This window comes from Sinocyclocheilus anshuiensis, unplaced genomic scaffold (genome assembly GCF_001515605.1).
Source record: "Sinocyclocheilus anshuiensis isolate Anshui unplaced genomic scaffold, SAMN03320099.WGS_v1.1 scaffold2906, whole genome shotgun sequence".
Lineage (NCBI taxonomy): Eukaryota > Metazoa > Chordata > Actinopteri > Cypriniformes > Cyprinidae > Sinocyclocheilus > Sinocyclocheilus anshuiensis.
In genome coordinates this window covers 39,378-61,901 of record NW_015547767.1, presented here as the reverse complement: position 1 = coordinate 61,901, position 22,524 = coordinate 39,378, and the positions used below count along the sequence as shown (strand labels likewise).

The window sequence follows — 22,524 nt, the reverse complement described above, 5'->3', positions numbered from 1 at the left end:
AAAACAATAACGTTACCACTCTAATATGTCTTGCAATATCCGTGCGTGCAAAGGTTCTGCGCGATCCTCTTGTTCAATATTCTCTGGGTCTGAATCTGGCTCAAATTGATATGGCAATATTGACGCCATCCTTAACTAAACTTGCTGCTTTGGCAAGGGGCGGGGCAGTACTGAAACACAGTCTAAGCTGTTCGCCAATCACATCACATTTCGTTTTTCGGAAGGCGGGTGTTCATCAAACCCGGAACTAATCGAGCCGTTTGTGCCAGACTGGGGAGAAAGGTATTGTAATAATGTAAATTATGTAAAAAATAATGCATTTTTCGAACCACCAAGCATAAGAGCATGTTCTAGTACACCCCCAAAACAAATTCAAGACATTGTAAAAGAGCATAATAGGACCCCTTTAAAATTACTCTGTGATTGTAAAATTAAGATTTACATAGCACATGCAACTTTGTATTTAACCGCAACCTTTGCCAGATTACAGTATGATTATTTGTTCTCTCAAACATCAACCATATCTAACAACGGTTGTCTCTCTCTTCGAATGCAGACTTTAGGTTCAGGACAGGGCAGGCCTGACTCTCCTGTCTACATAAACCTGCAGGAGTTGAAGATCTTTCAGTCCTCCATCCCTCCACTGCCGTCCTCCTCTCCGTTCCACACCAATGGCGACTGGGAGACTCACAAAGACCAGAATGGCAGACACTTCTACTACAACTGCAGCACGCAGGAGAGGACCTGGAAACCCCCAAGGGCACGGGACAGCCTCACCAGGAAAGAGGAAAAACAAGACATGACTGACACTGAGGTACACACACAACAACCTCAAGATTAGACTCAACACAACAGACGGTGATGCTTGCACGCCCAAACACACACGCATGTATTATTACATTTATATATGGCTTACAAAGGGGAAGAACAACTTCATAAGGGACAAAATGTCCATTGTGGTCTTGAGAAATGCATGACTGGATAGCTCTTTGAATGAATGAATGAATGAATGATGCATTTATATAGCGCTTTCTTTCTCAACCTAAGCTGAATATTTATATGCATGAAAAGCATTCTGGGTAATTGATTTTCCCTGGTGGGTGAAGGGTTAATTGTGACTGACTGGTGATTTATTTCTCGTCTCTCTCTTTTCCTTGTCTGCCTCTCTGAATGAACTCTTTTACTTTGTTTCTCTCTATATCTCTTTCTACTTGTCTTGCTTTTGTGTGATTGGCTGGGGGAAGGTTCTGTCGTCGGAGGAAAACTGTCTGAGCAGCCAATCAGACAGCCAGTATGGTTCGCCCCCTAGAGGCTGGTCTGAGGAAATAGATGAGCATGGACACACTCTCTATGTGTCTGACTATACTAATGAGAAGGTACAAAGACAAACTCAGTGTGTTACTGCATGGTTGACAATTTTTGTCTTACTAAGCTTAAAAATGGAGAAACTACTTTTTCATCAACAACTGGCTTGTTTTTTTTTTTTGTTTTTTTTTCCCCCAAATGGCTACACTTGTTTTTCCTCATTTATATGGTTAACATACTGAATGACCTGTTATAACCATTGATTTGGTATATCGAAAGATGGTCACAGTGGTTGAAGAGTCAACTAGTCATGTAGCTTTTTTGTTGTTTTTAATTTGCGCTTCTTTATTTGGTGCTTGCAATAAGCTGTGAATAAATCGTTAGCCAGTTTAATTTTTTTAATTCATCCCCTTTAACTTACTGCCATTACAGGCCTCACACATGCTGTTTTTTTAACTCCTTGCCATGAGTGTTAAGTTTTTATGCATTAAGTTTTAAAAACACACATTCCTTTCTATTGGATTCTGTCTAATTGTTTTTGAACATGAAGCCGCCTTTTTACTGTCTCTGACAAACAGTTTCAGACAGATTGGAAGTCATTCATGCCCAATGGAGAGTAGTACATGAGATGCGTGGAATACGTGTATGTGAAATTTTCAAATCCAATTTAAGCTTCGGTATTTGAAATATCTGAACTTTTGCGGCTAGACTGTTTGCAACCACTCAACTGGATGTGTTGTATTCTAATCAAAATTATGCACGAAATGTGAGATTTGCAAATGTTTTTGCACTACAACATTAATCATGAATATTTATTCATACATTAATTTTTCCTTTCTTTTTACCATGGTGAGGGTAAACCAAACCAAAAGTGGAGGGTAATGGCAGCTTCTGTAACAATTTGAATGTTCTGGACGATTGTCAGTAGGAGGTGAAATGCGGCAATTGTACTTGAATGTTGGACATAGTGGAAGGGTGGCATTAGATACGCTCTTGTGTAAAAACTCATCCATATAAGGTTAGGTGAACCCGAAACCTGCCTTAAAGGGCTTTCTTGAGACTGATTAGTCGACTAGTTGTTCAGGCAACTAACCAACTAGTGCCTGTGTGTGTTTTTTATATGTATGTAGTGGTTGAGACACACAGACGAGCAAGGCCGGCTGTATTACTACAGCGCAGATGGCTCCAGATCTGAGTGGGAGCTTCCTAAAATTGGTCTCAAATCACAGGTGAGGCTAACAACAGATTCCAGTGCTTAACAGCATTTAAAAAAAATATCTAGTCAGGAAGTCCCGGAAATCCCTTTCAATTTGGTTTATTAAATGAGCAATATCACTCGAGTACGAGAGCGATACCGGCTCTATATCAGCATGGCTGTGATTAGGCCAGAGCAATCACAGCCGCTGATATAGAGCCGGTATCGCTAGAGTACGAGAGTGATATTGCGCTTATACAACAGTTCGACGGAACATGTGTGTAATTAAACAAGAAACAACGGAGTCGATTGACTCAGAGTGAATAATTAAAAAAAAAACATAGACCAGGCTAGAACAAGCGGAGTGATACAAAATTGTGAAAGGGCGTTCCTGTAGCGATACCAGTACAATATCTCACGGTTCTCAAACAATCAGATTTGAGAACCAGAACGAACTGTTGTATAAAACGTACTAATCCTGGTTTCAATGCCCTGTGCAGTGCTTAATTGAAAGTGTGTGTCTGTGTGTGCATGTACACGTTTTGAGTGTATTTCAATTTGTTTCTCTGACATACCTCATTACCAGTCTAAATAATCTTGCCTCTTTTTGTTCCACCTATTTTAGTCTAACCACTCACCTCTGCTACCAGGAGATGCTCACAAAACACGTAGTCTTGACCGGAGACTGCCTGATTTCATTCCTATGAGGCCGAGACACAGCGTATATTTACATGAGTCCAATGACAAGGTACACATGCATATACATACAAACTAAGAGAGAAAAAAGGGGCATCATACTATTGCACAGGAGACAATGACAACATGCGTAATAAAACTACCCAAATTCAATACAAATGGCAAGCTTAATGAAACCAATAATCAAGCACATTGTTTTAAGTTGTTTTTTTCTTCACTTAGTGGTTAAACTCTTATTTTTAAGTTTCTTATGAAGATTTATTTCACCAAGTACTTAAGATGTTAGCTGATAATATCAGTACTAGAAGTTCTACTACCAGCTTCTAACTTCTACTACAAGTTCTGCTGGCAATATCAGTATGAAATATACATGTTTTTACATTTATTTAATAATTTAAATACATTCAAAGGTTGATTATATAAACTATAATTCATAAGGTATTGTGTTAACATGAAACTGCTTAGGGGTGATTATATTTACAAGCCCTGTCAACCCTCTACGCACACCTTGGCAATATAATCGCCATTGGCTAGTACATTTTTTTGTACTAGACTGATATACTATTTTACACACACACACGTTTACTTAGCTATCTAAATGGGGACATTACATACTTATATTGTTTTTATATACAGATAGTTATACTCTTTTTAACCTAAACCCACCCCTACCCCTAACCCTACCCCTCACAGAAGTTTCTGCATTTTTACAATTTCAAAAGTAAAAAAAAGAATTGTTTACTTTATTTTTATAACAGTTTTACAAATGAGGACATCCACAAATTTAGGTTTTTGCCGATTTTGTCAGGTTTTGCTCACTTTTGGGTACAAATTATTCCCCAAAATATGGTTAAGTAGGTACACACACACACACACTCACACACATCCACCCAATCAGCTTATCTTTGTAAAATGGAACAGCTTCTTAAATAACTGAATGTGCACTCTTAACTTCAGCCAATCAAGCATTATATTATGATATTATGATAATTAAGCACTATTTAATGATAGAACTAGTGATTAGAACTAAAACTGGGTAACCATGAATGAATGCATATTTGTCATTTTAACACATTATTTAGTCGCCCAGAGTAAGATTTAGTCGCATATGCGAGTGATTTACTCGCAATGTAGAGGGTTGACTGTCAAATGCTGGTCTGGTTGAAATGAACACACTTTTGGTTTTTAGTGATGTAAATGACTCCCATCCTGATTTGGGTGATGATGTTTACATGTGCTTTATGTTTGACTGAAGTTAAAACAGAAATCCGTCAAGGACCGGCGAGCCTTACCCCCGCACCGCAAAAGCACCCTCCGCTTTTACCCTTATAGGCCACAAGTCAGTGTTGCCCCACCCCTATATCCCAACAACCAATCACCTCGTCTGAGATTATGCATGCACACTTTCACCCACTGCAACTCCTTTTAGTATATACAGTGATTTCTACACACATTTTTATACAATATATATTTGAACTGCATGAGAAATTGCACATGAATATATCATCCTTTAAAGGAATCATTCACCATTAAATTTCAGCTGTCATCATGTACACACACTTATGTTGCTCACAACCTTTAGGATATTTTTTTTTTGTCTTCAGTGGATGGTTTTGAGTGGCATAAAGTTGAGCTGATGACAGAATTTATATTTTTCAATAAACTCTAATGATTTGAGAAATGCTTTACACCTGTGTGATTAATCAAGTGCTTTGATTAAATGATCAGTAAGTCCTGTCTGGTTTTAGAATGGGTGAGTTTTACTTTAAGACAGAATATCTTGACTGACCCTGAAATAGAGATATGTAGTGTATATATATATATGCTGTCTGAATTACATATTGGTTGTTATTGAATTATTAGGTGCAATGACTGATGACTATTGACAACTGTGGATTAGTTTGCTGATTATTACAGGTGTTTATAAAATTGTACATAAGTTTGAATCATGTGGTTTGTTGTTTTCTTGTGTAGGACACCAAAACAGGCTCACCTGACTCTGACTCCTCCTGTCCCTCCTCTCCCAAACCCTCAAACGCTGTTAGTATCAGCATCATCCCTCTCTTCTCGTCCTTGTCCTCCTTTATGTTTGTCTTTGTTGCCCTGCTCTGTCTTTACTCCTGTCTTAATGCTGAGCTCTGACTCTTCTGTGTGCTTGTGATGTGGGTTTATAATAAATCAATAAGCCATGAGTACTCTGGCATTAAGGGTTTAAGGGTGTTAGATAGGCTCAATGTGAAGTGGAGTGCTTTAATGGTTATGGATGGTTAATCACTGGACAACCTCTCATGGATCAATGCCTTTAGAAAGCCACACCAATATGACAAGACTGTGATGTTTAATAAGTGCTTACATACTTTAGCAATGATATTAAAAATAGTCAGTTTGGTGCATTGATAGAGAAGTAAATCGTTGTGTGATCACAGGTGTGTGTACATTTGCATTCCATTGTGCTTTAAATGCAGCTCACCCAGTCAGATTTTAGAACTGTCCATTTTATAAGCATTTACTGGTTGTGTCTGTTGAGCTGCTTCTATACTAAATACTAAAGAACTGACTGTAACATAGTTCAGTACAACATACTGCCTAAATCATCACTGTTCTTGTGTAATTTCTCTCTTATGGTAGCCTCTGTTGCGACTGGACAAAGTTAGGTTTCTTCTCACTCTGTTCTGGGTTAATTCTGTGGCTGCATGCTGTTCATCGCTCTGACTGTTTTTTTTTTTTTAGGTTTAGTTTTGTCCTCTTTCTCTCTTCTCAAATCTTTTTCTCTATTCTAGTCGTCAGAGAAATGTGGCAATTTAAACATGACTAAAATCACTGAACATGGAAAAAAGGTCCGGTAAGTAAAAATAATGCTCTCATTCATTTGACAGAGCAAACAAATGCTTATAACTATGCCATGCTGATATTGTAATTGTTTGTTTGCCTTTTGTCACGCCCACAGGAAGAACTGGACCTCCTATTGGACCGTTTTGCAGGGTTCTTCACTACTATTTAATAAGGGTCAAGGGGGTGGGACTGGTTGGGTGAGTGACAGTTCAGTGATGAGAGAAAATCATCAGTAGCCCACGTGATGTACTCCGTTTAAATGTCTTGTGTGTATGTTCATGTGTTGCTTTCTCAACAGTTTGGAAGAGAACAGAAGCTGGAGTTCAGTGTGGAACTCAAAGGAGGTTCAGTGGACTGGGCATCTAAAGACAAATCGAGCAAGAAACATGTTCTAGAGGTAAAGAGCTGGGTGGAAACTGGTAAACAGCAGTTGTTATTTATCTAATTTGACTCTCTATGTTTGCTTTGGTTAAAAGAGATATGAATGTTGAACTGTTATTAAGGTCATGCAGTGGATTATCCTGTCCTTTTTGCACAGAGCTTGGCTGAAGCTGTGGTGAACAGCTTGATGTCTAAACATGGCTAATTGTGTGACAAATACTGCTGTTTGATTTGTTGTGTTCATGTGTCTAAGCTGAAGACCCGGCAGGGCATGGAGCTCCTCTTGCAGTCAGATAACGACAGCCTCATCAGTGAGTGGCACAAGGCTTTGACTGAAGCCATACACACATATGTAAGATCAGTCTTCTATATGCCTTTACTTACATTTCTTCGGCACTTTAATTATTCTGAATTATTTTATTGACCTTGATGTGTGTTTCATGTTGCAGGCATGGGAGTCTGATGAGGCCATTGAAGAAGACATGCCAGAATCTCTGACACTAGTGTTTAGAGGGAGATGTTTTGCACACATGTAACTGTTGTGTTTCTGTGTAGAAATGCCTGATTATAAGCAGAAAGTTCAGGCAGTTAAGGATTTGATGAAGCAACTGCCACGGCCTAACCACGACACCATACAGGCGCTCTTCAAACACCTGAAGAAGTGAGTATAAAAGGAGAACGAGAGAAACGATGATTGAAAATTAAAAAATTGCTTTTTTTTTTTACTCTAGAAGGCACATAAACAATGGAAATGATTAGGTAGTTGTTTTAGAAAAATGCTGAAATAGTTTTAAAGGAAGTGTATGTCAAGTTAATTGCCCTTGTGTGTTTACAAGCACTCTTTCTCTCTGTAGAGTGATCCAGCATGTCGACGAGAATAGGATGACCACGCAGAGTGTAGCCATCGTGTTCGGCCCGACGCTCCTACGCCCAGAGGTGGAGACGGCAAATATGGCCATACACATGGTCTACCAGAATCAGATCGTTGAGCTCATTCTTATGGAATATGAGAAGATATTTGGCAGGTAGGTCACACGCACAGGGACACTTTGACCAAACCCAGCGGGACAGTTACTGCTGAAGACTGAACAACCCATTGACTGCCAGTCTGAACACTGTTTTGATATGTTTACATGAGAGGAACACCTGCATTAAAAACAAAAAACACCACTCTGGCTTCAAGATAAACAGTCAAATCCTTTCTCATATCTTTATTGGACTAAATAATTGTTATTTTTTTGACTGGATGTCATATTTTTATATATACCTAAATCCATTGGACTGTCATTTTTGGACCATTTGGAGCAACGAGGGCTTGAAATATGAACGTTTTCTGTCCGACTGAAAACCGTGGGAGAAATCTGATGCTTCATTTTAGATTTCCGTTCACTACAAGTACTACGTTTTGCATCACATCTTTCTGTGGTAATACTGTAATATGGTTTGGAACAACACATCAACTGATGGACTGATATGATAGACTTGGATTTTATTCTATACTAAAAACTCATTTTTACGGGAATGGATTGCATTCTGTTCTGGGCTCCCGGAAGTGACCCCTGAGATGACCACTGCTGGGAAACACTGGAATTATTGTCTAGACTCTCAAGATTCGGACACACAATCTTTTGTTTGAGTCTCGGCCACGATTTCCTGATTATTGATCCAACATCAAAGGATGTACAAACTCTTGAGCTATGAAAATATGTCAGTTATATTTCAGGCTGTATGAGTGCATCGGTCCCCTTCGGTCCTTAGAGAGACACTGAAAGGAAATGTGTCCATGACACATTTAACCCTTTGAGGACATTAGACTCGCTACTGTTCCTGACCAGACCCCAGCCATGCATTGAAAACTCTCACAGCCTAAAGACAAAATAACGTGAAGATCTTGTATTAGAGAAAGAGGAGAAATTCTGAGTGGGTAAAACTTGATTGCTCTTTCTAAAGATGTCTGATGGACATACTATGTGTGTATGTGTGTGACGAGTAAAAAGCACATGGAGGTTAAGACACCACAATTGTATTAATAAAGAGACAGGTTTATTAAAATATTTTAATAATTCAGATATGGTTATTTGGTAAATGGCTGTTGAATGTAATTCGTTAAATGTTCTGCTGTATGTTGCAGAGCTTTGTCTTGATCAAAATAAAATTGACAAGGCAAATCGGTCACCTTATTGAGTGTTGTTACTCCCCTCCACCAAGAGGCAGCAAACATCACAACAACACTGGTTTTGTTTTTCATGTGTTGCCTTTAAAGTTCTCACATATAATTTAAGTACTGGTATGCAAAGCTACTCTTTTGTCTTTTATATTATATGGATTTAATCAAAGCACAGCATCTTTATAAAGGAAAGTTCAGACTTGTACGCTTTTACTGTAAATGCCGTTTTTTTTTTTTTTTTTTTCAGGGACTTATCTAAATTATTGGACCTGGAACATTCCTTTAATGCTGTTGATTACTGTCACACTGTAAATACAGTGTGACAGTTTATATTTTTATAGATGAAGATGCAGACTGACCCCACGAGGAAAAAAATTAGAATTAGTCTGACGCCTTTTTGTTCACTGATTTCTTGTTCTAATACTCCCTTATTTCACTCTAAAGTGGAAATTGCAAACTATTTCCTCTCCATTCCAATGGATACATTTTCTTTATTTCAAACAAAAATATTAACTTTTGAAGAATTTGTCCTAATTTATTGTTTTGCTGAATTTTTAGATACAAAACCACACAAGCGGTGGATGCTGTCACTTAACAGTGCTGAAAATGTACTCTGTCTGCTAAGGTTTAAGTTTTAGAAGCTTTAATTTTTTTTAAGTTTGAAATGAAATGCTAAACATATTTCTGGACACCCACTGTTGTGTGGAAATTACTAAATATTAGCACGCTTTCAATAAATTTGTTTGATAATGAATAAGCAATTTAGAAATGACCTGGTGCTTCATTTCATTTTATTTCATGGGGCATCATAAAAGGAAACAAGAAAAATCCTACAAATAGGTTCATCACTTTGTGGAAAATGTGACATTTACACACACAATGCAGAGTTGGCACAAATAAAAACAGAGACAAAATGGCTTGACTAATTTTGGTTCCAAAATGGCAAATTCAACACCATTACAACAACATGAATCCATGCTCTTCATCACAGGTTTATTAATTACTGTGAAGCTGTTGGAAAAGCTTCAGATTTAAGAAAACCAAAGCAATGGGTGCAAATGTCTGCCTGATTGACTTTCTGTGATGGAGTTAAAAAATAACTTGAAATTATAAAACGAATACTGTTAACATTATATACTGTATATCAGGGTTTAACCTCCTTCGTGGCACTGAGATTAATTCTAAAATACATTGTGTTAAACTACAGTGTTGTGTATTACACACGCAATAAATAAAGCAATACAAAAATAAGACATATATAAAAGGTTCTACAAATGAAACATTTGTCAGTGACAATAATACTGATGGTATTACACAATATACACATGCATAAACACAAAAAGAATAAACATTTCGAAATACACTGAAATTAATAATACTGCAAGGTCTGCTCAGACACAATCAACTTAAAACATTTTTAATCCTATGCGCCTCTTCCAAAGTGCTGCTTTCAACGTGCACTTCAGTCATATTACATACGGTCCGTATTTGCCTTCTGCATGACTTCGAGATGCTAGATTTAGTTTCATCTATAGGGCCGTGCACGTTGGAAATCTTCATAACAGAGAGAACACTTGCTGATGAATATGAGTTGGAGGTCTTGTGCTCTCCTATACAATCTACACAATCCTGTGGTTCATACATTTCAAGTACATTTTTTTCATCATCATTCATCAAATAATCCTTAACCTGCTTCTAATTGGTTTGTATTCATCACTTGGTTCGGCTATTTGTTTTAGGTTATTATGATTCCAAACAGAATAATAAAAGAAGAGTGAAGCATAAAAAGCTTGGATTTCTGAATGAAAATGGCTGAATTTAAATCTTCTTATAAATGGCATGCCCATACTCACCTAATTTAAATAAATCTTTTAAATTTGATTTGGTCTAGTTTGATAGGGCTACTTATGTTGTATTATCTTTTTCTTTTAGTAAAGTTAAATGGGCAATTCTTCACAAAAGTGAGGGCAGTGTTGGAAACTTAAATATTTTTGTAAATTTGTCAAATCTGTTGGGCTGTGTCCTTGACCAGTGTGGACATTTTTATGTATCTTTAAATTATTGGTCAGCTGACTAAAATCTAGATTGTCCAGTGTGACTTAATGTTTGTGAATGGCACTTACAGCTTGGCGGTCTTGCATAAGGCTGTGGGTTTGCAGTTCCTTAGAGCATCTCCTATGAACACAGACTGACACATTACAACATGAAGCCACGCAAAGATGAATGAAAGAACAGGTGAAACTGCCTTCTGAGGTTGACACTTTTTTCCTGACTTTTTTTTGTATGGTGTCATGATCGTGAAAAGTATGTTTTCAAAACATTACAGTTACCGACAAATATTTTGGAGTGCTTATTACAAAATGTATTTTCTTAGTAGAATTCGAGTCCGATTTGAATTATTATTCAGTTGAGTAGTTCATTACAAGTGACCAGTTTAAATTCTATCAAAGCGATTCAGTTTTTAAATGATAATAAGCATTCCTATGAATATTTCCATAATTAATGATTCGTATGAACTTTTTTTAAAATGAGCTCTTAATAGTGAAGTGCAATTTAATTTCCTTCATATAAGGCAGATAAACAATCAGATGGGAAAATGAGGCAATGCTAAAAACAGCTTGCCTGATTAACAAGACAAAATACTGAATGGTATCTTAAATTTGAGGCATCAAGTATCTGTGGTTAATCTCACAAAGAAATGTACAGGTCATATTTCACCCTAAAAAATCAAGTTGAAAAAAATAATATTTTGCATTAAGAAAATAGTCTACTTTAAAGATTAAGCATAAAATACTGTAATACAGTAATGAAAACCATTCTGTCTGGACACAATTTAAATTTTTTTTTTAAATAAGCATGAATGAAACTTTATGGCATAAATTAAAATCAATGTGTATTTGCAATTGTTCTTAATTGTTTCAGATGATTAAAATGTGTTCATTAAAAAATGTCTGTGATGGTCCTAAAAATAGGCTTCATTGTCTTCATGCAAAATATATATATATTTTTTTTTTCAAGTGAAATATGACCCTTCTTGACAGTTTTCATGAGAATCACCCCCGTAAGTAAACCAGTTATACCTGCAGTGCAGAATTTAGTTTTGTTTCTCAAAACTTTAAAATACTGATTTTCGTAAACTTCATTGGCAAATATAAAGGTATAGAAATCTGACTGTACAGAGCAACAAAAACACGTGAACACTGATAAATCGACATACCAGGGCGGCTCAGTAACGGAACAAAGCCAAACAACTAAAACTTTGAAGTCCTACGAAGTCTAGTTGAGTTGGAGTTTCGTTTTCTGCTTTTTTTTTTTTTTTTTAAACAAGGAAATATTGTTTTGTAAATCAGGCACACCTGGGTTTTATACACAGTAAAGAGCTGAGACACAGTTTCCATAGCAACCGACGACTGTAAGATTATGATGAAGAGCTCGTCACCTCTTTCATTAGTCCCACGTGAGTGACAGAAAAAAGAGCGTTCATCCTTCAGTCCTCGGTTGCCATCTCTGTGTTTTCTTCATTATTTGTGAGAACTGTGTCCTCTTCCTTTGACTCCTCTGTCTCCATAGCATCTTCCGTTTCAACGGTTTCTTCCTCCAAAGTGTCAGTATCTCCGAGCTCCACCTCCATCACCATTCCTCCTTCTTCTGTTTCTTGCTCCTCACGTCCTCGGCCCTGCTCTTCCTCTCCACAGCTCTCCTCATCATCCTCGTATTCCTCTCCCACTCGCACCACTCTGATATCGCTCATGTCCAGAGCAGTCAAATCCTCTTCCTCCTCGCCGTCGCTCTCTCTCTCGTCCGAGTCGAGCTGAGAGGGAGGAGTGGAAGTGCTGACCTGCTCTGGCAGCTCATGAGTGTCTCTCTTGCAGTAGGAGTATCGGTGGTTCATGTGCTGAGAATAAGAGCCTGAGTGAGAGAAGCGCTTCCCGCACTTGTCACACTGGTAGGGCTTCTCTCCGGAGTGTAGTCGTGTGTGCTCGATCAGGTGGTGCTTGTGTTTGAAAGCTTTATTACAGATGGCGCACTCGTGAGGCCGCTTACCTGGAATGATGAAGCAATACGATGAGGTTAGGACAAAGGAAGCACATATTAACAGGTACAATGGCTGGCAAAATTTTTCGGGCACTTTCAAAATGTATGAATGCCACTGCATTAGATCAGGGGTTTCAAACTGTATAATATGCGATGTAAAATAATAATAAATAATATAATACTATTTTAATACAACTTCATTGTAAAATAAATGTAAATTAAAAGGAATAAGTATATTTTACTCTAGAGTTGGAAAATAATTATTTTGTCTTAATTTCTCACTTGCAAGAGTTAAAATCATCATGCTGTTATATTAGCAGAAAACTAATTCACAAATGTATTTATAGCATTTCACTAGATTTGTAATTAATCATCAAATCATCCACAATTATATGAATCTGAAAATAATGCACAATGAGTTCCCAAATGCATGTTTATTATGCATACATTATTATATCTATGTATATATATAATTGTTAATTTCCCCAGATCATCATATTGTACATTCAAAAGATTGTTAAAAAAATGTCTTTATGAAATTAAGAAAATTCTATGTTTTACATATTCACAGACTCCTGGTTGAAAACGATGGTATTAAAGAAATATCTAACCTAGTTGCATCTGCAAACAAATGTTATTTGTAACCAGGAGGTGGCGCTATTGCACCATGTGTTTCGTGTTTTTCTTTCTGCCTTTCTTAATTGCAAACAGGTGTTGCTTGATACTAGTCTTACAACCAGAACAGGATAAAAGCTTCCAGACTCTCTCTTCTCCTAACTCAGATGCTACATAAATGTTTAAAATGTTTTACTGAGATTCCCTAAAAAATGTTGATTATGGAAGAGCTTTGTAGGGAGCTGGTTGATTGTTTTGTTTGAACAGAGAGGGAGGCAAGGTTTTGTCTTTGTCTTTTTTTTTTTCCTTAGTGAAGAGCTAATTGTTAGTGAGTTTGGTTTTGTTATCAGTTTTCATCATTTCTTATTTATTTTTTACACTTTGCTATTTGAGGACATGTCCCTCTCCTTTTCTATTTATTGTTTTTTAATCCTTATTTTATTGTTTATAATGTTTATTTTTTCATGTTTATTTTTTAATTTGAACGTCTCTCTCCTGATGATTTAAATCACTGCCCAGGTATATCTTAAACTTTATTTTTCTTTATTATTATTGTTATAATTACATCATATATACTTTTTTTAACATCAGCATTGGCTTTGCAAGCACCAACAGTTGAGGTACATTAAAGGGTTAGTTCACCCAAAAATGAATATTCTGTCATTAATTACTCCCCCTCGCAATTTAAGATATTTTTGATGAAATCTGAGGGCTCTCTGACCCTCCCATAGACAGCAAGGTAACTACCACCATGCGTGTGGCGGTGCCGGCGCTGACCCAGATCCGGCGTGATGACATCATTACGCCAGATCTGGGTCAGCGCCGCCACACGCTTGCGTCATGATACTGTCGTGAACGCGCGTGACACACCAAAGTGACACAGTAGAGACGAAAATGCGGAATAAAGTTATTTTTGTTTTCTTTGTGCAAAAAAGTATTCTCGTAGCTTCGTAACTTTACAGTTGAACCACTGATGTCACACGGACTACTTTGTCGATCATCTTGGTAGAGGGAGGGTCAGAGAGCCCTCAGATTTCATCAAAAATATCTTAATTTGTGTTCCGAAGATGAACGAAGGTCTTACGGGTTTGGAACAACACGAGGGTGAGTAATTAATGACAGAATTTTCATTTTTGGGTGAACTAACCCTTTAAAGTACTGGTCTATTTTGGTTTTTAATATTATCTAAACATGAACACATTTTTAAGTGTCTAATTACTGTAAATCATGTGTCATTCATGAGCGGTTTTCCATACCTGTGTGTTCATACTTGTGTCGCAGCAGTGAGCTACTCTTCTGGAAGATTTTGTCACACAGATCGCAGGCGTACAGGCCACTGACAGTCTTCCTCTTCTTCTTCATTAGAGGTGAGTCTTCATCGTTCTGGCCTTCTGACACGCAGTCAGAAGCGGTGTCTGCCACTTTCTGATGGAGAGTAAGATGGAACGAATGAGTCTGGAATGATGTCATGAAGAAAGGTATGTCCAGATCTTAATGTTTGTATGTATTTGTTGTGCTTACCGGACAGCTGTTGAGTATCACCGTCCCCTTTGTGTCTGTCAAGGAGTTGTCAGGTGTTTTGACGCTGGGGTTGGTGGTGTAGGTGTAGGTGAGCTGAGGGATGAGGATGGTTCGTTTGTTACCGGATATTGCCGTGCCGATGCACGGAACACCTCCTGCCTCTGCTATGGCAACTAGCGTTGGCAATGGCGCTGTCACAATGTTTAATGGACCCGTGCCCGCCTGAGTCACATAGATGGTGTTGCCTGGCAACGGTTGCTTCTTGAGGCAGGTGAGGTTGAGCGGTTCTTTTTGGGTGGAGACCAGCAGCTTAGTTGTGGTGCTGGCTTGAGTGGGGCTGGACTTTGGGAGCGAGAGATCCAGTGGTTCACACTGCAGCTCCTCCTCCACGTCTTCTGTCTTTACAATGACGAGATCATCGGTGGAGACGCTGGCTGGAGGGGAGGCGGGTGAAGCGGCGCTTCCATTTTGGGTGTCCGCTGAGGTGCCATCAAGGGGTTGAGTGGGAGTGCAGGTGGCTTGAGTGGAGTTCATTCCTTCAGGTACAGCAGATAGTGTAGTTTTCTTTGTCAAAGAAGAAAGACATTATTAATATGTTTAGGAAAAACTCATTCATTTTCAAAGGCATCATTAATGACAACCTTATGTCTTAGGCCTGACAAGATTATTACATAATTGCTTGATTATGATCATTTCATTTAATAATCTGTGATTTAAGGTGCACTTTACAAAAACAATATTTGTAATACAATTGCATTTTGCCATCCAAAAGTTTTTAGAACATTGCTGCTTAATATTTTTGTGGAAACGTGAAAAACAGCATTTATTTGAAATATATTATTTATAACAACAATCTGTCTTTGCTAAATTAAAATATTAAGTAAAAAAAAAAAACTTTTGAATGGTTATGTGTACATATATATATATATATATAAAAGTTGTGCAGCTGCTTTGTTTACAGGGTTTCCGGGGTAACAGCTGCATTAAAATTAATTATTAGTATTATTATTTCTGCAGTTTAGCGCCATCTGCTGTCAGAGAGTGAAAGTGCGCTTTCATCCAGAGCGTCTCTCACATGTTCCGCCATGTGCTTCTCGTCCGCGCTTATTTACATCAGTGCGCACGCGTCTTTCACGCAGCATACAGCGGTGTTGTGCATTTTGACCAGTTGATGGTAAAAGTATTCTTAAAATGCATTCAAAATTCTGAATAACTTGTAATATATAATTATTCACGGTATTTAGAAGAGCCCACGATAATAATATCGTGCATATTCATTACAGTGATATATCGCATTACCGAATACCAGCACAAGTCTACACCTGACCTGAATACAGCACGTTGATTCGCTAAAATGGACTTATCGGCTTCTGTTCAAAAACAACAAGGGCGCTTGTCGGCTTCTGCAGTAAAACATGAACTTGTGATGCCCTGAAAGTGGACAAAACCGGCTTTTTTGACAAAACGTGTTTAGGGTTCAGATCGCGCTATATGGAGAATGATGCACAGCAATCAGCTCTTTTTTTTTTTAAAGTGGCGTTTATCGGTTTTTGCAAATGAACTCTTCATATACATATATATACACACACTGTATATTGAATATATATTTTTTCTTTATTTGTAAATATTTTATTTAGCATTTAAAATAGTCATAACTTTTCAGAGCTTTAAAGAAAATCCTAACAGCTTATTTTTTATCATGAATCCACGTTAAATAAGAATAAATTACTTTTTAAGGTGTATCTGTGTTAAGCTTTTACTTAATTATGCAATGATTTGTATTCACTGTCAGACCAGACAAAATTCATAATTGTGACACCCCTATTTTACAGTTAAATAAAATGTGTTGTACTTACCTCTTGGTTGTTTTTCAGGTTGCCTGCAGCCTGGAGCAATATCCTCTTGGAGCGCATCTTCTGGTACCACTTGTTGACCGCCTCTAGAGGTAACCTGGCTGTCTTGGCAACCTGAGACAGCTGCTCCTCGCTAGGCTCTGGGTTCCGACTGTAGGCCTTCAAAAGAGGAAGGAGGCGTTCTGCCGCTCCACTCTTATCCTTATCCAGTAGAGAGGAGAGAGATATAGTTGTGGGCGACCCTTTGGCATCACTGTCTTGACTGTCTGAAGGCTTACGTTTGCCCAGGGAGCTGTCGCAAAGCAGACACGTTGCGTAATTATGGAAGTTATCTCCACAGGCGACGCCGCTGTGAACCGTTCCAGAGTGTGTGACCGGCTCAGTTGTCAGTGTTGTTTGTTTCCCTCCTTCTTTATTTTCATCTGTCTGCATCTCTTTGTCGTCCTCACTCTGCATTTCGGGCTCGATCTTGGATGGAGAGGCCGGTTCGGTTTTGATTTTGATTTCTGGTGGGGCGGTCAGGTTTTGTTTTTCACATTTATCCTCCAGCGAACCTGTATTTTCAGTTGTCTCCTCCGCTGGAGGAGTGTTTGTAGTCTTCTCTGGGGTTGATTTAATCTCTGTGCTCTGCGTGTTGGAATTGGTGACAGGTATTTGTCGAACCACGAGGCTCTGCGTCCCATCTGCCCTTCTCACCAGCAGTAAAGTTTGCTGGGTGAGCTTTGGTTGTGCCGCCCGAGCTTGAACCAACCTAGCAGCCTGCGCAGGTGTTATCTTGATGATAGACGCCGGTTTGCTGAGGTTTCCAGTTTGGACTGGTTTAATGATGTTTACCTGTGTAGGTTTCGGAGTACCTGATGTTTGCGTTTCAGTCGAGTTGGACTGTACCGACTGAAGCTGCACCACATTTGGCTGTGCGACGTTGGACACTGTAGATTTTGCCTGCGTAATACCGGTTTGTGTTGCTGTGGGCTGCGTTGTTTTCACTTTTACTGCCTTGAGTTGTGAGTCCAGCTGGGGGTTGTAGTTGATGATAATTTTGGCATTTCCGTCTTGTCCCACAACCGGCAGAGAGATGGCAGAGATCACCTGCGGCTGCGCCTGCTGCGGCTGCAACACGACAGCTTGCGTCTGTGCCGGCACTTGACCTACAATTTTAGCGCTCGTTCCGTTTGCATTGGTGCTAGTCAACACCTGCCTGATGACATTACCATCCATCGCTGCGTTCAGCGCGTTTTGTAAGTCGCTAAGGTTGATGCTGATTGGCTGGACAAGCCCGACAGTGGGCAGGACCAATGTCTGGATGATGCCTTGCGGAGCCACGACTCCATTGGTAGTGGTGGCGGCTATCGTGGGCGTTGCTGGCGCAAGTTTGGGTTGCTGTTCGACAGGCTCCTGTTTGATCTGTTTCAGGGGGAGCTGCTCTTGCAGAGGCTTGTTTGTAATGTCCACCTTCTCCCTTAGAAGGATGTGTGTGGGGCGAGAAACGGTAAGAGCCGTTTTCACTCCAGGTGTGCGAGGAAGGCCGTTGACCGCAGGGGTCACACTCGCACACTTCTTACTGCTGATGTGAGAGCTGTAGGACCCCGAGTGTGAGAAACGCTTCTGACAATTAGAGCACTCATACGGCTTCTCACCTGGATAAACAGAGATAAAGAAGCTTATCAGTTAGAAAATGTAGTTCCAAATATTGGTGTCATGAAAATTTTTGAAAGAAATTAATACTTTTATTCAGCATTAAATGCTTGAACACTAAATGGTTCAAATGTGTCAGACATTTACAATGTTACAAAAGATTTATATTTCAAATACATACTGTTCTTTTGAACTTGCTATTCATTAAAGAATTCTGAAAAAACATGCATCTTGGTTTCCACAAAAATTATAAAGCAGTTCAACTGCTCAATATTGATAATGATAAATGATTCTTGAGCACCAAATCAGCATATTAGAATGATTTCTGAAGGATTATGTGACACTGAAGACTGGAGTAATGATGCTGAAAATTCAGCATTGCATCACAGAAATAAATTATATTTTAAAATATATTAAAATAGAAAAACTTTATTTTAAACCATAAAAATATTTCATATTTTTTTTTGTTTTTACTGTAATTTTATCAAATAAAAGTAGCCTTGATGGACATTAGACTTCTTTCAAAAACATTGAAAAAATCTTATAGGCCCCCCAACTTTTGAACGGTAATGATATATTATAAAGTGCTCAGTGCTTACAAATAAATTAATAAGGAAAGTTCAAATATAATTTTGTATTTATTAAAGGAGATGTTTATACTGTTCATACTTTAATAAAAAAATCATTCTTATTATAATAAAATATTCTAAACTTTATCTCACAATTTAACTTTTTTTTAGACTTATAATTTACCTCTTATTTTTTCAGTCTGATGTGTAAACAAGTTTCCATTTTTTCTTTAGTTTCGGAAACATACTAAAAAAATAATAGACATATTATTATAGACATAAATAATAGACATAGGTTACAAACGGTGTTAATAATGAACCCTAACCTAAAGTTAAAATTGGCCTTAAAGGGATAGCTCACCAACAAATAAACAAAATCTGTCATTTACTCATCCTCAAGTTGTTCTAAATCTGTATGAGTTTCTTTCTTCTGCTGAACACAAAAGATATTTTGAAGAATGTTGGTAACCAAACAGTTGCTGGTCCCCACTGTCTTCCATAATATGGAAAAAAAATACTATGGAAGTCAGTGGGGACCTACATTCTTCAAATTATCTTTTGTGTTCAGCAGAAAAAAGAAACTCGTACAGGTTTGCAACAGCTTGAGGGTGAGTAAATAATGATAGAATTTTCATTTTTGGGTGAACTGTCCCTTTAACCTGAGTTTACAAAGACATTAACCAGTTATATCCACTGCCAAAATAATTTCTGTACTTCACTGACCGCTGTGTATGCGTAGGTGCTCCTTTAGGTGATGTTTGTATTTGAAGGCCTTGGAGCATTCTGTACACTTGAACTTTCTGTTTCCGCCTGACTGAGAAATAGTCCGCTGAGAAAAGAGAGAGACAGGAAAAGGCAATTGTTTGAAAGTGTTTGAGTCAACATGTGACTGTGAACAAAAGCTCTGTGTGATTTCCTCCACAGAGGTGTGAACATCATGAAGGTGTGAGAGCAGCGCTGTACCTGCTCCCGGACGTGTCTGTGTGCGGTCATGTGACGGACGAGCTGCGTGCGGTATGTGAAAGTGTAGCTACAGAGGGAACAGCAGTAGTTGTCTTCGCTCTTTTCATGGCGTAGTTTAATGTGGTCCTTCAGCGATGTGTGACGCTTGTAACCGCGGGAACAGTGCGGACAGGTGTGCAGCTGCGAGAATGCGTCAGGAGTACCTGACAGACATATGCACAATTAAATAAACTGTAGAGAAAAAAGCTGATAGCAACTGAAGGAAAGACAAAAAAACTTGGTGGCTACCGTTCTCATCGTGGACCCCTCGCTCTGGCGTTCTCTGAGGCTCCTCTGGGACGTCTGAGTAAACATGCTCTGTTTCCGTCTGCTTTTCCTCACCGGCCACTTCATCATCAGCACCCTCTTCCTCATCAGTGACACACTCCTCTTTCAAACACACACAGGCAAATTAGATCAACTAAAACACATACAAGTCCCATTTTCTCAGCTTCTGCTCCAGCATGAAATACAGGTGTTGGACAAAATAATGTGAACACCTGGGAAATATTTCTTTATTAAGGTGTTTTGTCTTTAATACAGCTTCCAACTGTCTTAGAATAGATTAATACAATGTTTGAATAGCCTAAAGTGAAAAGTCATGTATCAGAACATCTGTTAAGTTGCTTCTGAGATGCTGAAGGAGGGAATCTGCTTCTCGCTCTTTTTTCCATGTCTGTCCAGTGGTGATCATATGTATAATATAATATTCAAGTCAGGTATTTGTCAGGTTATTTGTCTGGTCAGGGAAGAAGCTGATGTTGGTGCTCCAACTGTTCAGGGTTTATGATCATGACACCTTCGCATTTTACCACTGGTGTCTGGTGAAGTTTTACCAATTACAGCTTTTTCATGGATGTTTGCTTTGTAACGTTTCCTGTGGTTGCTTTTATATTTGCCTTTTGGGTTGAAACATATGCATACTGATATACAAAAACAACCTGACTGCAACCTCGTTTAGTGAAACAGACTTTGGGTTTAAATCGAAATGGAATATGCACACAGACACTGAATTTTTGGGTTGGATGTAATGTAGCAGTTTTATAAAACTGCAGTTGTAATGATATTTGACCGGGAAGTGGGCCAGTATGGCCCACGCCTATGTGCTATGGAGGCCCGTAAGGACCAGGTGACGCATTACGAATGAATAACGACCTGAGAGAGAGGAATGAGCTCACACACACCTGATCCAGCCATCCTATCCCAGCACACCCTCAAAGACTTGTCAGTCCAGCTATTTGTCCCTTTACCAAAGTAATTTCAAGCTCTTTCCATGACAAGCAGTCTTAAGTGCCCAAAGAAGCCAAGCCTTTCCCAGTTCTCAACAACTTGAGTTTGAAACTGTAAACTTGTGTGTTACATCCAAAGCTCCCTGTTGTTTTCTGTTCTGTATCTGAATACCCAGGCAGAATATAGTACACTGAACAGATTTTAAAGCACAAGGCATCATACACATGCCGACTTTGTAAATAGTTACAGAGAAAAACTGGGCATCATACACTAAACGACTGAGAATCAAACACTACCAGACTTTCAAGTTGTTCTGGACACAACAAACTCAAGCAGGAGCATGCGCCGAAAACAATGTGTTCTAACATCAGCTCAAAACATCAAACACATTTGATATCTTCTGACTGGATGAAAACAAAGTCTGAAGCTGAAAAATCTCCATGCCCATCATACACTACGCATTTTTCTGTGAAATCTGTCAACTTGGAATGCCCAAAATCTGCAGACTATCTCAACCCCCCCTTATACTGCTAAAAGGCTATGAAAATTAGATAAAAATAAATAAATCCATAAGAGCTCTGTGAGTGTTTTGCACCAGGAATGTGATCTGATTATGCAAAAAACAGTTCCTGTTTAAGGTTTCTGTTCCTTGAAATGACCTGCACAAAGTCATTTCACATACCTGTGCATGCCAGAACTGAAAATTAAGAATTTCTGCCATATAGACAGAAAAATCATTATTTTTGCCCCCCCCCCACCTTTTTTACTGCTAAAAGGCTATGAAAATTAGTTAAAAATAAATAAATCCATAAGAGCTCTGTGAATGTTTTGCACTAAACTGACCTTTGACTCTTATTTCTTGTATTAAAGTATCTGGCCCCAGGCTGCCATCTGTTGAAAGAAAAAAAAACAAAAATCTAATTACTACAGTGTTTTGATTAGAACAATTTATTATTAAAATAGGATTTATGACACTAAATTGTGTTTTAAATTTTGCTCCAACTGTTGTTTTATTATTGTTTGTGGGTATAAGAAACCAAACAATAAAAATCTTTTGCAAAACGTAACAGAAAATGGAAAAACCTTTCAATTGTTTTTAGAGTAATTTTAAATGGGTCATCGGATGCCCATTTTCCACAAGTACATAAAAAACCCTTATACTCACTTCTTCTGTAGATGAAGCTGGATCACGAATGATTAGCACGAACTTAGACGCATTTAGGCAGATTCGGATTGGTTGAAATATACAGGATTTCTGGGAGACATGCGTGTCGCGTTCTTTAACGTTCCACCTGGAAACAAATATGCCGTGACGCCAAACCCCCTTATGTTAGAAGAAAGCCGTGGTGTTTACAACTGTGATAATGAGTGTTTATCAGGATCAACTAAATGCTGAATTTGAAGCTGAAATGAGAAATATTTAAAGTTTGCGGCATAGAATCTTTAAAATACGTCCAAGAGTTTTACACACGGTCTGTTATTGTGGTG

At 38.4% G+C, this 22,524-nt stretch overlaps 2 protein-coding genes across 5 annotated transcripts in view; one reads left to right on the top strand and one right to left on the bottom strand.

The window, feature by feature from the left end:
• LOC107704559 (rho GTPase-activating protein 12-like) overlaps window positions 1-10,489 on the top strand; it is a 39,364-nt gene extending 28,875 nt beyond the window's left edge. The window contains exons 3-14 of the mRNA XM_016507511.1: window positions 557-814; window positions 1,245-1,376; window positions 2,436-2,534; window positions 3,126-3,248; window positions 5,171-5,236; window positions 5,977-6,038; window positions 6,144-6,225; window positions 6,327-6,425; window positions 6,663-6,761; window positions 6,859-6,898; window positions 6,965-7,070; window positions 7,264-10,489. Of these exons, the coding sequence (XP_016362997.1) occupies window positions 557-814; window positions 1,245-1,376; window positions 2,436-2,534; window positions 3,126-3,248; window positions 5,171-5,236; window positions 5,977-6,038; window positions 6,144-6,225; window positions 6,327-6,425; window positions 6,663-6,761; window positions 6,859-6,898; window positions 6,965-7,070; window positions 7,264-7,438 (1,341 nt within the window). The 3' untranslated portion in view covers window positions 7,439-10,489. The remainder of the gene's footprint in view (window positions 1-556; window positions 815-1,244; window positions 1,377-2,435; window positions 2,535-3,125; window positions 3,249-5,170; window positions 5,237-5,976; window positions 6,039-6,143; window positions 6,226-6,326; window positions 6,426-6,662; window positions 6,762-6,858; window positions 6,899-6,964; window positions 7,071-7,263) is intronic.
• A 1,391-nt stretch (window positions 10,490-11,880) lies between these two features.
• Window positions 11,881-22,524, bottom strand: part of LOC107704560 (zinc finger E-box-binding homeobox 1-like) — a 21,477-nt gene continuing 10,833 nt past the window's right edge. For 2 of the 4 annotated variants that reach the window (XM_016507512.1, XM_016507513.1), the window contains exons 3-10: window positions 21,880-21,927; window positions 20,056-20,196; window positions 19,768-19,970; window positions 19,528-19,633; window positions 16,604-18,237; window positions 14,748-15,311; window positions 14,483-14,651; window positions 11,881-12,620 (exon numbers count right to left, since the gene is read on the bottom strand). In XM_016507512.1, coding sequence (XP_016362998.1) covers window positions 12,064-12,620; window positions 14,483-14,651; window positions 14,748-15,311; window positions 16,604-18,237; window positions 19,528-19,633; window positions 19,768-19,970; window positions 20,056-20,196; window positions 21,880-21,927 — 3,422 coding nt within the window. In that variant the 3' untranslated portion in view covers window positions 11,881-12,063. The remainder of the gene's footprint in view (window positions 12,621-14,482; window positions 14,652-14,747; window positions 15,312-16,603; window positions 18,238-19,527; window positions 19,634-19,767; window positions 19,971-20,055; window positions 20,197-21,879; window positions 21,928-22,524) is intronic. The other 2 variants (XM_016507514.1, XM_016507515.1) reach the window with 2 other exon arrangements.